At 34.7% G+C, this 15,423-nt stretch overlaps 2 protein-coding genes across 2 annotated transcripts; one reads left to right on the top strand and one right to left on the bottom strand.

Moving 5' to 3' along the window:
• Positions 1 to 8,710, top strand: LOC18598894 (kinesin-4). The gene is made up of 20 exons (XM_018120501.1): positions 1 to 223; positions 404 to 507; positions 721 to 878; positions 972 to 1,118; positions 1,219 to 1,468; positions 1,930 to 2,021; positions 2,144 to 2,215; positions 2,615 to 2,716; positions 3,192 to 3,266; positions 3,914 to 3,995; positions 4,402 to 4,497; positions 4,584 to 4,757; positions 4,853 to 4,959; positions 5,254 to 5,432; positions 5,537 to 5,701; positions 5,831 to 6,081; positions 6,356 to 6,519; positions 6,955 to 7,625; positions 7,919 to 8,100; positions 8,226 to 8,710. The coding sequence occupies exons 2-20, from the start codon at positions 441 to 443 to the stop codon at positions 8,306 to 8,308; spliced, it is 3,117 nt and encodes a 1,038-aa protein (XP_017975990.1). The 5' UTR covers positions 1 to 223; positions 404 to 440; the 3' UTR covers positions 8,309 to 8,710.
• LOC18598895 lies at positions 9,743 to 12,581 on the bottom strand. The gene is made up of 3 exons (XM_007028623.2): positions 11,684 to 12,581; positions 11,516 to 11,593; positions 9,743 to 11,218 (listed from the first exon to the last, which is right to left on the bottom strand). Exons 1-3 carry the CDS (start codon positions 11,883 to 11,885, stop codon positions 9,906 to 9,908), a joined length of 1,593 nt encoding a protein of 530 aa, XP_007028685.2. The 5' UTR covers positions 11,886 to 12,581; the 3' UTR covers positions 9,743 to 9,905.

Below are 15,423 nucleotides of genomic sequence, written 5' to 3'. Positions count from 1 at the left end.
CAGAGAGAAGATTGCAATATCAATGCAAATACAGAGAGAGAGAGAGAGAGAGCACAAAAAGGAGAATTAAAGAGCCTTTGGTTTTGATTGTTATTTTGACTGTGGAGTACAACATTTTCTCTCCCTTCTCTTTCTCCTTTCCACTTCTGGGTTCTCTTTGCTTTTGTCATTTTCTTCATTTTTTTTTCTCAACGGAAGATATATACCCAGAAAGATTACCGAAGTATGTTTCTTTTTTCAAATCTTTTTGGAAGAAGTTTTAGTTTTTTAATGTATTGGGAGATGAATGGGGTGATGGGTGTTTATTACTTTGTCATGATATGATTTAAAGCTTGGGTTTTTTTTATTTTTATTTTTATTAAAAAAAACTTTGTTTCTGATAAGTTTGTTTGATATTTGAAAGGAAAAGGAAGAAGAAGAAGAAGGTTGGGAGGTTTGAAATGGAGTACGTCACAAGAACTGGGTTCCATGACCTCAATTTGGCTTCTAGAAAAGCTGAAGAAGCAGGTTGGTTTTCTTTCGTCTTTTCTTTTTATGTTAGCAAAGGAGGGAAGGAAAAGAAACAAGAAAGTAAAGTATCCATTTTTTTTTCATTGCAAATAAATTTCCTTTTTCAAAATAAAATGCACTATTCAAGACTTTAAGATTCTTCTTTCTTTTCGTTTTCTTTTTTCAAAGAATTGGTTTTAACAATACCATTTCGTTCACTGATTTTTGTAGCTTTGAGAAGATATGTGGCTGTTGCTTGGTTAGAAACCTTAGTTGGTCCGCTGGGAATATCAAGTCAGCCATCAGAGAAGGAGTTCATTTCTTGCTTGAGAAACGGTTTGATTCTTTGCAATGTCATTAATAAGATCCAACCTGGTGCAGTTCCCAAGGTACCATCACATTTACTATCTAGATTTCAGGATTAGTTACGGAGCCTCATTCTTATCTAATTAAATTTACCCATTTTCCTATTAATTTTTGAGGTTGTGGAGAGTAACTCACATGCACAATCACTCACCCGGGAGTTCCAGCCACCACCAGCCTATCAATACTTTGAAAATGTGAGGAATTTTCTTGTTGCCATTGAAGAGCTAAAACTTCCAGCCTTTGAAGCTTGTGATCTCGAAAGGGTAAATTCCCAACACTACATTGAATAATTGTAGTGGCATTTTTGGTTGCATCTTTATGTGATAATCATTTAAAACTTATTGGCCTTTAATTTTTTTTAAGGATAACTTGGAGGCAGGGTCAGCAGCTAAGGTTGTTGACTGCATATTAGCCCTGAAGTCATACCATGAATATAAGCAGATTAATTGTGGGAATGGGAATGGATATTATAAGCTTACCAGGTCCCCCATGGTTATGCATTCTGCCACTAAAATCCACTCTCGGTCCTCGTCGGAATCTTGTAGGCGCTTGGAAATGTCTGCTATTTGTGATAAGCAACCAACTTCCAATGGAGAAATCCAAAAGCTTGAAGGTTTTGATTTGTCTTTATTCTTATGTATTTCTTTCCCCATTTCTTCTTATGAACTATGCATTTAGACAAGAAATTAGTAGCAAAAATTTAAGTTGCATTCTGGTTTCATTTGGATTTTTAAAAACTTTCAAGCCTTCTATAGCAAGGTTAGGTTTTTAAGCTGTTGGCAATTACTGAAGTCAAATACTGCAAATTAGTGTGGCCCCTTTAGGAAACCATTGTGTAATGGCTATTGGTTGCAGTCTATATGGTTAGCATAATAATAAAAGGGAGGCTTATTTTTCTACTGGCTGCTTACCTTCTTTCTTTTTACCTGAACGTATTTATTCTTCAGAGGAATTTTGTTTTGGAGAGAGTGTTAATCAAATTCCTTATCACCTTTGTTATCTCTAATGATTTTCACATTTTTTCTTGGCATTTTACTTTTTGTTCTCATTCAATGTTATGTATGGTGTTCATAGGCACAATTGTCAAGGTTCTTGCAGACTACATGGCTGACACAAAGGAAAATGTTGATGACAACCTTTTGGGTTCTTTCCATGAGAGAAATCTGGTAATATGAACTGTTTTTGTATATTAACCTTATTCGTATTCAACAAATCAAATGTATGTCTAAAGAACTAGACTTTCTGTAGACATTTCTGTTTTTTCTGTACTTAATCTCTTCTGCTACAGGATTCAGTCAAATTATTGAAAAAGATGATTTTAAGTTGTTTGGACGAGCAACTCCAGGATAAATTCCCAGAGGTGAGCTCAAGGCAGCCAAGAAAAAAATTTCATCTTCTCTAATTCCGAATTCTATATGCTCCTAAAAGATATTTCTCCCTAAAGAATGCTTTATCTGGAGTAAATTCCAGAGTAAGCAGCTGAGCAACATTCAAAAGTGGATATTTTTTAAAAGAATTTGTACTGTACCAGCTGATTCCTTTTCTTTTATTTCTTTGGCTGGCCTAAAATGTGTTTTACTGCCTAGAGATCTCAACTCCAACTCATGGATATATGGACTCACTTGTGTACTTACATAAGAAGATTGTGATTTATGTATTAGCTTTTAAACAAACTTTCTCTATTTTTCTTTTTTCTGCCCGTTCTTATGTTTAATAATCTTTAACTAATTATAGTTATGTCCTTTCTGTTCCCAAACAGCTGAAATCAGTGTTTAAAGGTATTTTAAAAGAAAGCAATGGCTCAACTCTCCACTCTACACCTATGGCTCTAGAGGATGTATCTTCATTTGGACATTTTCAGGTATACTATTTTTATTCTCACCAGATATTTAGTTTTTTTTAATTTTCCAGGCTTACAAATTTTTGTTACTAGTCTGCTGGAAAAATATTTACAGTCCTTGAGTGTATAATTGTTTCTAATAACATTGCCCCCAACTTAGCTATCTATATTAAGCAAGAAAAATTCAATGTTTTCCACTTAAATGGAAAATTTTTAAACCTTTATTTAAAATATGGTAATAGTGTAGCTTTTATATTCAATTTGGGTTGTAAAATGAAATAACTTGTAAGTAAGTGAAAATATTCATTAAAATTTTGGTTGGTAGTTGTGCATGAGTAATCATTATGTTCATTTGACCAGGTAGATAATTAGCTCTCCATCACATGTTTGGTGTCACAACTTTTTTGTTTGTAGATTTGCTTATGTGCAACATTGCCATTAATTCCAATGTTTATCGTAGCAAAACCTGATGAGCTCCGCATCATATTTTTAACAGGGTTCCAGAGCTGGCACGAAAAAGGCTAATCGCAACCACAGGCATTTATTAAAAATGCAGGAAAAAGAACTTTTGGTATGAATTTCTTTTGCTTCACCTATGATTTACTAGTTGCAAAAAATTTATGTCAAAAGGTTGCATTCTACCGCTAATCGGAGATTCCAGCAAATAAAAAGTGCAAGGATTTATTTTTATGTTTAGACAATTGTAATCTATGAGATTCCTTAAGTTGCACCTACTGGTTTTGTTCAGAAAGTCCTTGCCTTAGAATCTTATTTAATAAAAAGAATGATGTCTACCAAGGATGTATATTGTCCAACTATACTGAATCAGTTTCGGTTTTAGCTGAAAAGTTGTGATAGAGCATCATATAGAAAGATAATGTCCTCAGAAACATGTTTTCTTTACTTCTTCTCTTGATCTGTAATTAGTGTATACAAAATTGAAAAAAAAAAAGCTTAAAGGAAAAATGGCCTTGTGAACTTCAGTTCAAGATGGCTACAGAATCAGTTTGCCTTGTTTGGCTACCCTTGGTTTTGTTTCCACAGAAAATTTCAAGCATCCTGATAACATGAATTTTGGAATGTTCACTAAGCTAGTGAACAGGAATTTTGGACTGTAGAGATGTTTAATATGAATGAAAGAAAGAGTGTCTGCTAGTTCTTTTAACCACGCTGATAACAAGAAATGTTCCTATTCTTATTTATAATGTTTATTTTCAGGACCTCAAGGCCTTGTTGTCAACAACAAAGAGAGAGTTTGAACACTTACAATTGCAATTGCAAGTAGATTTGAAAGATCTAGGTACGCATTTAATAAACAATCATCATGTACCTAAATTGAGTACCTTTGCTGTTTAGATTTTCTCTGAACTTTTATTTCTTCAAATACATTCTTTTTTTGAATTCCTTCCAAGATCTTATGGGTTCCAAATACTTTCTTGCTATGAGTTCAGCTAAATGCTTTTGAACTCCCAAAAGGAAATAAGCACAGTCACTTTGATGCATTGTCTACATAACATAATTGTATCATAAATTATACTTCCCACTTTTTTTCATACTGTCAGGAATTTTTCGTTTTATATATGGAGCTTATAAGATAAAAGCATCTTAGTTTCCATCTGTATATGCACATTAGCTTTATCTTCCAAGATTTTATCCATAAATTTCTATATAGAGTTGAACGGGTCTGTTCTTTTGCATGGGCTCAGGAAGTCAAGTAGAAGAGATGTCCACAGCTGCCCTTCAGTATTACAAGGTGGTGGAAGAGAACAGGAAGTTGTATAATATGGTTCAGGATTTAAAAGGTAAAATATAGTGGATTACTCTTTGCGTCTTAGTGTTATTTTAATTTGGAATCTCTGAATCGTGTTCTGATAAAGTTTTCCTTCAGGAAATATTCGAGTTTTCTGCAGAATTAGACCTGCTTTCTGTGCTGGCACACGAAATGCAATAGATTTTATTGGAGAGGATGGTTCACTTGTGATTTTGGACCCATTGAAACCCCAAAAGGATGGAAGAAAAGTCTTTCAGTTTAATCGTGTGTTTGGTCCAAGTGCAACTCAAGGTAAATTATAACAAAATTATGTCAGTCTACTGTTAATTTGCTATGCTATCTTGTATATAGATTTGATTTCTTTACACATATGGATCTTATTCCAGATGATGTGTTTAAGGACACTCAACCTTTGATTCGATCTGTCATGGATGGGTATAATGTTTGCATCTTTGCATATGGCCAAACTGGATCAGGCAAAACGTATACTATGGTAAGACCTTTGATTTGCTTCAAAAACTGGCAAAATATAATAGGTCCTTTATCTGATTTAGACTTGGTAGCTCATTTTGGCGCAGTTTTAATATAATCAATTTTCATCTGATAAATTCTATGATTTGGTAGTGCATTGCCGGACAAAATGGAAATTTTTGTTTTTCATTTTTTATCTGTTTACTTATGGCACAAGATAAAAGGTAGTTACACATTATGCATACTTTGCAAAGATTTTCCCTTCAAGTAAAGGATTTTACCTTTGCTTTAACCTGACAAATCTCTATGTTGACAGAGTGGTCCATCTGGTGGATCAACTGAGGATTTGGGGATTAATTATCTAGCTCTCAACGACCTCTTTGAAATTTCTAATCAAAGGAAGGATATTATAAGTTATGAGATTCAAGTTCAGATGGTCGAGATATATAATGAACAAATCAGAGACCTTCTTTCAGAGAATTCATCATCCACCAAATATCCTTTCTTATTGATTTTCATCCTTACAGAATTATTTGCCTTATTCAATGTTAGCAGATGTTCTTTTCATGTAAAAATTTTGGTAACCTTAATGTGCACAAATTAGAGATTCATAGCTGCCCTCGTGATAATGGGTTAAGCCTTCCAGATGCTACAATGCATACAGTGAAGTCCACTAGTGATGTGCTTAATCTAATGAAATTCGGAGAGGTGAATCGCGTTGTCTGCTCCACTGCACTCAATAATCGAAGTAGTCGCTCCCACAGGTCAGTTTACGTTACATTTTCTACATTATAGTGAAGAAGATTGGCTTCCATTTATAGAACAAGCACAAGTAGAATTAAAAGGTTGTTCAAGTTGTTTTCAGATGTTAACAGAGTGATTTATCTTTGCAGTATTCTAACAGTACATGTGCATGGTAAAGATGCATCTGGAAACATGCTCCGTAGTTGCTTGCATTTGGTGGACCTGGCAGGAAGTGAAAGGGTGGACAAATCAGAAGTTACAGGAGATAGGCTGAAAGAGGCCCAATATATTAATAAGTCTCTTTCTTGCCTAGGAGATGTCATTACAGCTTTGGCTCAGAAGAATACTCACATCCCTTACAGAAATAGCAAACTCACACTTCTTTTGCAGGACTCATTAGGTTGTAATATACACATCTTATAACCCCCTTTTCCCAAAAGCACTAGTTTAATTGTTTTAGTAACGCACAGACTGTTCTTTTGTTGTATTAATCAGTACTGAGGTTCTTATGTGTACCCAAGAGTAGGAAGCATGTTATAATAATGTCTATCTCGCTTAATGTGATTGAGATGTAACAAACTTGAGAAGCTTCCTTCTAGAGTGAAAGTTTTTTTTTTTCTGCAAACAAATTTTATGAATTTTATGCTGATGCTTCCTTTACTGGAATTGTCTAGGTGGACATGCTAAGACATTAATGTTTGCTCATGTGAGTCCTGAAGGAGACTCTTTTGGAGAAACAATCAGTACTTTGAAGTTTGCTCAGAGAGTTTCAACAGTGGAACTTGGTGCTGCTCGTTTGAATAAAGAGAGCAGTGAGGTAATGCAGCTCAAAGAACAGGTAAACATATCCATTTTTACCTTTCTTTTTATGATTTTCTTGCTCACCTCATGTGTGCATCAATGATTATTTTCATTGTTTACTTTCGTAGCCTTCATGCAAACTTTTGCAGTTTAAATGATTAAGATGCTAAGTTAGTCATCCTGTTTTCTGGGCTTCATTGTCAGATGCAAAATTTTGAATGTAACTTATGCTCGTTAAGAATTCTTTTATTTTTAGAATCATTGTGTGATTCGACAAAATTTTCCAGTTTTCTTCATGATTACACATCTCATTGCTCGGAAATAGTTCTGATTGAGTGGTTATGAACAGAGAGTAAAAACACTTTAGTTTAATGAAAATCTTAAGAATGAGAAATGGCTGCTATATTGAACTCTTTGTAAATATCAACTCTTTCATTTCAACTCTTTGTAAATATTGAACAAATTTTTGTAGATTGAAAACCTCAAGAAGGCATTGGCAAACAAGGAAGCACAAAGTACACTGTCCTATAAAATAAAGGAACCAAAATCTCCCTTTGAGAAACAAAAAGCAACAATCGAGAAAACTCCCCCGCGTACTCGAAGGTTGGGCATTGAGAATGGTAGCACGAAGAAGTCTGAGAAGGCAATGAACTGTGAAGACAGGAAAGGACCAAAAACCCCATCAGTTCCAACCCGGGCAAGGAGGTTGAGCTTGGAAGGTCCAAGATATGTTAAGAAGGACAACAGTCAGATAAATGTATCTGAAGATGTTAGTAAGTCCTTACATGCCAGCACAGTGTCTGTACAGAAATATAGTGAGTTCCAAGAAGCAGAAGCAGTTACAAAACAGTTTGGGGATCTCAGCAGTGGTAGCTCCATAATGGATGTTTATTTTTCTAAAGCTCCTCGAAGTCCTGCTAGTTCTTCCTTTCAAAAGCAAGCACAGAAGGTAGATTGTCGAACACAAATTCCTAGACTTCAGCTACCAAAGACACCTGAACCACAAGTACTTGCCAGAAATGACATTCAGGCTGTTATGCAAAGTGAACATTCTGAGTCTCGGATGACAATCGGGAAAGGATCTCAAATAAGAAAATCCCTACGATCAACCATTGGGAAACTGATTAGTGGCTCAGAGAAAAGGTAGGTGAAACTCAGTTCTTATTAGCTTTTATTTACCTTAATTTCTATAATTGCTGGCTCATATAGCTGGAACATGACACACTCAAACATTGATCATAATGAGGAATGCTGGCATATCAGGACTGTGTTTTTTTTAAAGCCAGCATATTGGAAGTGCATAATATTGTATGACAGTTATGTCAGGGCGTGAAACCTTAATTTAATAGAGCATGATTTGCTGATTCTACTAAATTATAAGCAAACAGTAAGACTTGAATGTGCTCCAATCTGAAGATCTCTGCACAAAATTACAGGAACCTGCAGAACTCGGTGGAACTCAAGTCGCCTATCATGGAGGAGAGCACTATCAGTGATGTGAAGTTACCACTCACTGCTAATGCAAGAGCAATGCGTAGGCAATCACTTACCGGCATCCAAACATCAGGGTCAGACAGGTCCCGTAGATCTTCTCTTGGAGGGAAGCCTACTGACTCAAGTAAGTAGAACCAAGTGGCATCATTCTTTCCTGATTTTGTGTTCTCTATTTTTGATTAGTAGATTTCTTTTGGCACATACTTTTTGTGTGCATAATCCAAGTTTCTTTGATTTATTCCTACGTAGGTACAACTCCGAGCAGTAACAGGAATGCCAAGACACCGCCTCCTGTTCACCCATCAACAAAGACAACAAAGCGGTGGTTGTAATCAAAATCTAATGGTGAATGAAAGGCTCCAGTTATGCTTTGACTCGAAGCATAATGAGTCGATGACATTTTTAGAACACCTCAAGGAGCCAGAGCAAATTGGCAGTTAGAGTGAGCTAACCTCTAGTTTGTGTACATAGGAAATAAGGTGTCAGTTGAGGCAGATAGGCTGATCGTAGAATGTCAGCTCTGACATATTTGATCATTGTTGCAAACCCAGTTTTGTCTGCTAGATGAGGCAATCTCTCCTTTGTAATCACTTTAGGCCCTTCCAAAGATGTCAAAGTTTTCTTGCTGGATCAAACATTAAGCTGGCTAGCGCTTGCTGTTGACTTTCCGCAGTCAGGCTATATTTTGCTTATTGCTTTCAATCTAATTCTCTGCCCCACCACACTTGTAAGAATTGATCTAGCAACCACAAATCCAAAACAAAATTTTAAACCACTATCTTTTTGCCTCAAGTGGTTGAAATTACCCAGCAGCAGTTTACTGAAAGTAAAAAATTGAAATCCTCCTATCTACATCTCTTGATTCACATTCTGGGTTCTATTTTCATTGAAAAATCAGGTTGAATTATTTTCTTTCTTTTATTGGCTTTGGAGCCTTAGACAGAGAAGAATTCAAGAATACCAAAAAGGGTATACTAGGCCAGTCAAAATGGTCATTTTGAAATTAATTCCCTTTTGATTTTCTGAAGTGGAAAGTTGTGGAACCCGTCATAAAGTTATCTTTGCCTTAGCCATAATTCCCGGAACTTTTGAGATTTGATGCAATAGTTTTTTCGGTGCAAATCTTGACATGAAAAACGAGACAAATCTCTTCACAGGGACCATAACAAGAGTGGGACCATTTGAGTTTCCCATGAGATCGGAAAATAGATAAAAGTAATTGGTGATAGAAAATGTATAGGTGAAAACAGTAAGAGAGAGAGATGAATCTTCTCTAGCCGTAAGTTCCATGTTAGGGTAACCTTATAGTTCTCTTTCAGGTCTTTGGACAAAACTGATGCAATGCAAACCATGTGCCTTCAGAACCAGGAAGCGCAATGCAAGCAAACCACATGCAGTAGTTAAAGAAATTTGCAGTGCCACAAATGCTACCTTCCTCGGGCCTAATATCAGATAAGCATAATCTCGCAATGCCAATTGGCAGCACCAGAAGTCTAACATTATTTCTGAGAATCATCTAATGGATGGAATCTATACAAGTATTAGCAATATATGGAGAGCAAATACATCCCATGTGGCGAATCAGAAACGAATTACTGTTTTAGTACAACATAGAAATAACTGCTCTAATACATAACAAACCAGAGTTTTGATGCAAGGAAACAGTGAGCTGCATCCAATATGAAGAACAAAAGATTTACGGAATGAATGTCCGATTAGAATTTAACAAAATGAAATTTATTTTTCTTTTTCTTTTTGCCGCTAACTGTACAAAACAGACATGTATAAGAAGAGTAATCTCTACAAACAAAGGTTTACAAATTATGATATTGGGCTTGCCAATCTACAACAATCAAGTAAATCAAATAATAAATCAAGTGTGAAGAATAAGTGATCATAACAGTTCCAATTATGTTCCATTAATGAAAATTAGTGTGACTGGAGACGAGATCGCCGATGCATTCCAGTGATGTGGTCATAAGCACGAACCAACCGCCTTCTAAATCTTATGAGGTCTAATGTCACAGTTTGGCCATCAAGATAGATCTTCTTAGTGTATTGCCACCCCTTTTTAGTCAAACTCGAAGGATTTGTAAGGACAGGATCATCTCTATCATATTCATCAAACAATGAGCTCTCCCTAGGCATGATTTTGTAGCCAATGTACTTCAAATGAAGCTTCCTTGCGGGCTCCCCATAGTATGTCTCAGCTGCCCAGTCTGTTCCCAGGGGAATAACTTGAATGAAAACGGAGCCAGGTTTCATGAAAAGAAAATGGGTCATGGCAGCACCGTGGACACCTATCATCACATCACTTGAATTAAGTACCCGATAAATCTTTGCCAATTCTGTTGTTCGTTCAGGCCTCAGAACTTGAACCTGAAACCCAATTTCTTCTGCTGTTTTCACCAGCATGTTCTCGTTAGTTATTGCTCTAGAACCATCTCGAGACAAGATGACCAACTTTGGTCTCCGTGGTTGATATTGCACCTTTTTTCCAATATCTGATGCGGACCCTGATGTTGGGCGTAAAGAGATTTTCTTCTCTTGTGCTTCTCGTTCCTCATCCTGAATCAGACCTCTAATTCTAGGCCAGTAAGCTCTATCAAGAAGATTTCGAAAATCAACAATGCTCTTATTGCCATTCATCAAAGAAGAGTCCACAGTGAGCTCATCATGGATCCTCAGACCAACAATTGCCTCAGTGAAGCAATGAGTTCTATTGTCTCCACTAAAGTCTATTGTTGGATGATTCGAAAGATGAGAAAGGATGTCGCCATACTTCATAACCCACCAATTATGATATTCAAGAATCACAAACACAACCTTCTTGTTGAAATGCTGGGAAGTGATGTACAAAGGCACAATCCCATCATTAAACTCGTGATAAACGTTGCCAGTATAGCCTCCAGTTGAGAAGAAAACTGCTGGAACATTATGAACCACATCACAAGGATGGTGAACACCCAAATTTCCTTTCTTTGAGATAAGGTCCAATTCTTCAATGGTGTCCATTATACTCGTTTCCCATTTTCTGGTGTAAGGTTTGATCTTTTCATGTTGAAGTTCATCATCTTCCTCTTCTTCTCCATCATCAACAATACTTGAAACATAATTAATGAAACCATCGCTGTTTTTTGAGGAATAAAGGAATACTGAAGAGGAGGGAGAGTGTGTTCTTACATCACCCTTCATAAAACAAATATCAGAACGAAAATGGCTTCTGTCACAGCAAATTGTACCTGTATTTAGCCCAAAAGAACCATAAGATTCATATAAACAATTGGGAACATTGAAGATCAAATTTTCATCCGTTAAGTATACAATTTCTTCAAAGAATGAATCAGTTGATAAGATATACTCCTGTAGTTCAATCTTGAATTTCAAGCAAGGCAAAACTTTAATATTCAAAAGATTAAAAAAAAAAAGAATTCAATTAAAGGCAACCAAATTCCTGATATGCAAGCTACTATTTGATTATTCCAAGATAAGATACAAAAAAGCATGCCCAGAAAACCAAAAAAAAAAAAGGTACTAACCATTAGAGATTGAAGAACAAAGAGGAGCTTTTACAGCCGTATCACCATCAAGGCCTTCATTTTGTACACCAAATGAATCTGCAAAAACCATATAAGAGAAATCAAAACGCAGAAACAGAGAGAAAAACAGAGGAAAACAAGCAACACTCAGGAAAGAGGAGAGCTTACAGAGGTGAGATAAAGCAGAAGAAGAGCTGAAGAAGTAAGGGGCCAATATGAAACTACAGGAGAGAAGAGAAAGCAAGAGGATAGAGAAAAGTTTAGGACTTCTTCTCCTGTAGTAACCAGGGTTTGTCCAAACAAAAACAAGGGTCCCTGCCTCTTCATCTCCACCCTTTTTCAACTGATTATAACGCTGATAGTGCCCCATTTCTTATGTTTAAAACCCAAAAAATATTTTTCTTTAAAACACAAGAAAAGGCTCGCTTTCTATGCTCCTGTTTGATCAGCTTTTGGTGCAGGGCTTCGTCTTGTAGTTTGCACCACTAAACCCAATAACAAAGAGAGAAAAAGGAACTTGCTTTCTATGCTAAGTATGGTTGGCGAGTTAAATGAGAACTAAAACCCCAGTTTCAAGAAAAAAAAAAGTTTTAAAGAGAGAGAGAAGCACATGTGGTGATGTCTGAGTCTCTTGGCTTCGGGGAAGCTGTCTCTTTTTTTTTTTTTCCTCAGAAAAGAGAGAGAAAAGAAAAGAAAGTTGTGATAGTAAGTATAATAGAAAGATGGCAGAAAATAGAGATATTTATATAAGCTGGCCTTATACAAGGCAAGCAAGCAGCCTAGGTGGATGAAGAAGGAAGGCAGTTTCTGGGGTTGTTTCTCTTCTTTGTTTAGTTCAGTTTTCTTTGACAATGATTATGAAAGAAAAAAGAAGAAGAATGCTGTCAAAGTTGGCTAAATCAGAGGCTTTGAAGAGAAGAAGGATGTTTCTTGTGTTTGGGCTGTCAAAGAAGAATTGCGCGTAGAAACTACAAACTAAAATATACGCTAAAGGGAAAGAGAGAAGGAGGGCACAAGGGTTGAAAGAAAGACCCCTTAATTGGTGCGGTCCTGTTGGCACCTGGTTGGCTCTTTGGCTGCTCTTTTATTTTCTGGGGGGTTTCAGGTTTCAACCTTCAAAACACTGTGTTTCCTGCAGCTCCACGCGCCTTTAAAAGCTGTTGTGATTTGTCACATTTGCCAAACTTTGTTTGAAAAAGAGCAAGCAATTTTTTTAATTTATTTATATCTAAAATCTTTTCTTTATTAAATTAAAAAACTGATATTAGCAGATATATCTGAGAGTGAAATCTCAACTTCTAAAGATTCCATCCTTTGTTTTGGTTAGTTAAAATTAAATATACAATTTAACATAAGCTAAAACCCGAAACTAAATAACTTGAATGATTCGAATTTAAAATTATTTAAATTTAAAATAATCGAAATTTGAAATGATTTGAACATGTAAATGACTCAATCCACTGTCAAATTTAAGCTTGTGCTCCCAATTTGTCTAGACGTAGCAACCAAATTAGGGTTGTAAAATATTTGTGTAAATTGGAATCAAAGCATATCTTTTTTAATTCAATCCTTTTGGTTCCAATATTTATAAAAATAATTGAAAATGTAAATGGCTATTTACAAATTTAGAAGTTAAGAAAATGGTGAAACTTTTCCAATGCACCTGTGAAAATAATATTAAAACAAATTTACTGTTGATAGAGAAAACTTACATTATCAAACTATTAACTACTCAAAATTATATTCAGAACCAACAAACAAAGCCTGTTTTGTTATTATTTTACCAATCATATGGCTGGCTGCTGCCTGTTTCATTTATTAATTCGGGTCATAAGATAAATAAGCTCTGATTCCTTTTGATATCTAAGGATGTTAGACCAATGTTTTATACCTAATCAAACAGAGGAAAAACTACAAAGTCAAGGACCTATTTTCTTATACTAACAATTTTTTGTAAAATTCATTTCTTTTAATTGGGATGTGGGGAGTTTCTTGTGCCTTTGCTAATCTGTTCATGTTATTTTATAGTGCCTTTTTTAAGCTCAAAATAATTAAATGTTTAAGGGAAAAAGGTGATACTCCTCACAACCGAGCATTTGGCTCATTGGTTGGTACACGATCTCCCTACTTAAAGAGTAGGGTTCAAATCCTCTCTCTCCCAATTATAAAAACTAAAAAAAGTGATGCTCCCTCTCTTTATCTCAAAATCTTTATCCTTATTTGATTAAATTTTTAGATTTTTTTTATAAAATCGATGTATTATCATTTTTAATATCAAAAAGTAAAAAAATAAAAATAATTAATAGAAAATTATCAACTTAAAACTATTGAAAAATTACATGAGATTGATCTTAAAAGAGAAGAGAAGACAAATGAAAAATATTTTCCTTGTTTTTCAAAAATTAAGACATATTACGTTAATGAACGTACTTTTTTCTGTTAACTTGCAAAGTATTTTACATTCATAAAAGGGTTTTTTTCTTCCAAATAATAGAAATAAGAAGTGAAAAAATATTTCGGAAATTTTTTTCAATCTTATGAGATAGAGTCAGACTAAGTAGCTAACTGTCTAGTTTGCAATATTTAGGAATCATTTATCTGGTGGCTTTCCCATTTGAAAGTGCTGGATCAGAAGAGAATTAACTTTTGATTCCCTTAAGCAAAGGAAGCCTACAAACCAATAATTCAATTTTCTTATACACAAGTTGATTTAATTATAAGAATGTAAATTCATTTAATTTCTGAATGGCATGTGCAAATGTGCATGTGAATTCAGTGATTCATACAAACATAAACTCTCACTATTTGCTAAAGGAAAATGAAAATGTTTTGTGATCTTTCATCTTTGTTACCTCGGCTTGTGCAATGTATGCTTCTATTTTATTATTTTTATGTCACGTGAATTAACAAGAAGATCGTTTCGTCCTACTACTATTAGATTTTAGACTTCGACCCACGCGTTTTGTAAAGCGCGTGTGAAGCGTGCAATTGCAACAACGCGAGGCGATATATGGTTGTTGCGGCGTGTGCTTTAAACAAAAGCTAAAAAAAATAAATATTGCAGGCAATAATGTTTTGAATTATGTAATTAAATATGGTGTTAGTCTTAATCTTATCGTCTAAAGACGAGTATCTCAAGAAACATAAGAAGATAAAAATAATAAATAATGTTATATATACATACATGAATCAAGAGAAATAAATGAAAGAAGATAGCTTAGGAAAATGAACTATCCAAAGCCCCAAAGTTGCCCTTTGCATCATGCTCAACAGTTAATACATATGGCTAAGTTTTTGAAAAAAAAAAAAAAAACACAGACATGGAAGTTTATCTTACACGTAGATGTCAGTAGATAGTTTGTATTATTCGATTTAATTAAATAAGATTAAAATATCTTATAATAAACTTTAAGTAAAATTTGAGTAATAAAATTATTATCTATTTCATGTGTGGACAGTAATTTTAAGATACCCATTACCCTAAACTCAATTAAAAACTAAAAAGATTGCTTTAGTTTTCATTGAAATATTGCATCTTGATATATATCCAACTTCAATTAGTCTACTCCACCATAATTATCTTTAAGAAGTTTCAAAAGATATATATTTCTATATCAACCACAGATGTTATTTTCAAATTAAGTTTCACTTTCCAAAGTGTGGTCTTAGTCAAATGCTTCGCATTAATTATCTCCTTTGAAATCATTTTTACCACAAACAATATGGAGAGTCATACGGCGTTACATCATTCTCGAAAATCATGTGATTCTATCTCTTAATACTAGCAAGTTGATACCACCATAAACAATGTTTTTTTTTTCAAAAAAATAAATAAATTGATAGTTAGACCAAATTGTATATAAATATAAATAGACTAATAAACAAAACTAAATTTTGGAATTTAAAGA

The sequence above is a fragment of the Theobroma cacao genome, chromosome 5 (assembly GCF_000208745.1).
Source record: "Theobroma cacao cultivar B97-61/B2 chromosome 5, Criollo_cocoa_genome_V2, whole genome shotgun sequence".
In the NCBI taxonomy this organism is placed as follows: domain Eukaryota; kingdom Viridiplantae; phylum Streptophyta; class Magnoliopsida; order Malvales; family Malvaceae; genus Theobroma; species Theobroma cacao.
This window is presented reverse-complemented; position numbering and strand designations above follow the sequence as displayed.

Coding starts and splice junctions, on each gene's coding strand:
- LOC18598895 (XM_007028623.2), bottom strand. CDS start 11,885: ATGGGGCACTATCAGCGTTATAATCAGTTGAAAAAGGGTGGAGATGAA. Junction 11,594..11,683: donor TTCTGCTTTATCTCACCTCT/GTAAGCTCTCCT, acceptor TGGTTTTTGCAG/ATTCATTTGGTGTACAAAAT. Junction 11,219..11,515: donor TTGTTCTTCAATCTCTAATG/GTTAGTACCTTT, acceptor GGCTAAATACAG/GTACAATTTGCTGTGACAGA.
- LOC18598894 (XM_018120501.1), top strand. CDS start 441: ATGGAGTACGTCACAAGAACTGGGTTCCATGACCTCAATTTGGCTTCT. Junction 4,498..4,583: donor TATGGTTCAGGATTTAAAAG/GTAAAATATAGT, acceptor GTTTTCCTTCAG/GAAATATTCGAGTTTTCTGC. Junction 8,101..8,225: donor AGGGAAGCCTACTGACTCAA/GTAAGTAGAACC, acceptor ATTCCTACGTAG/GTACAACTCCGAGCAGTAAC.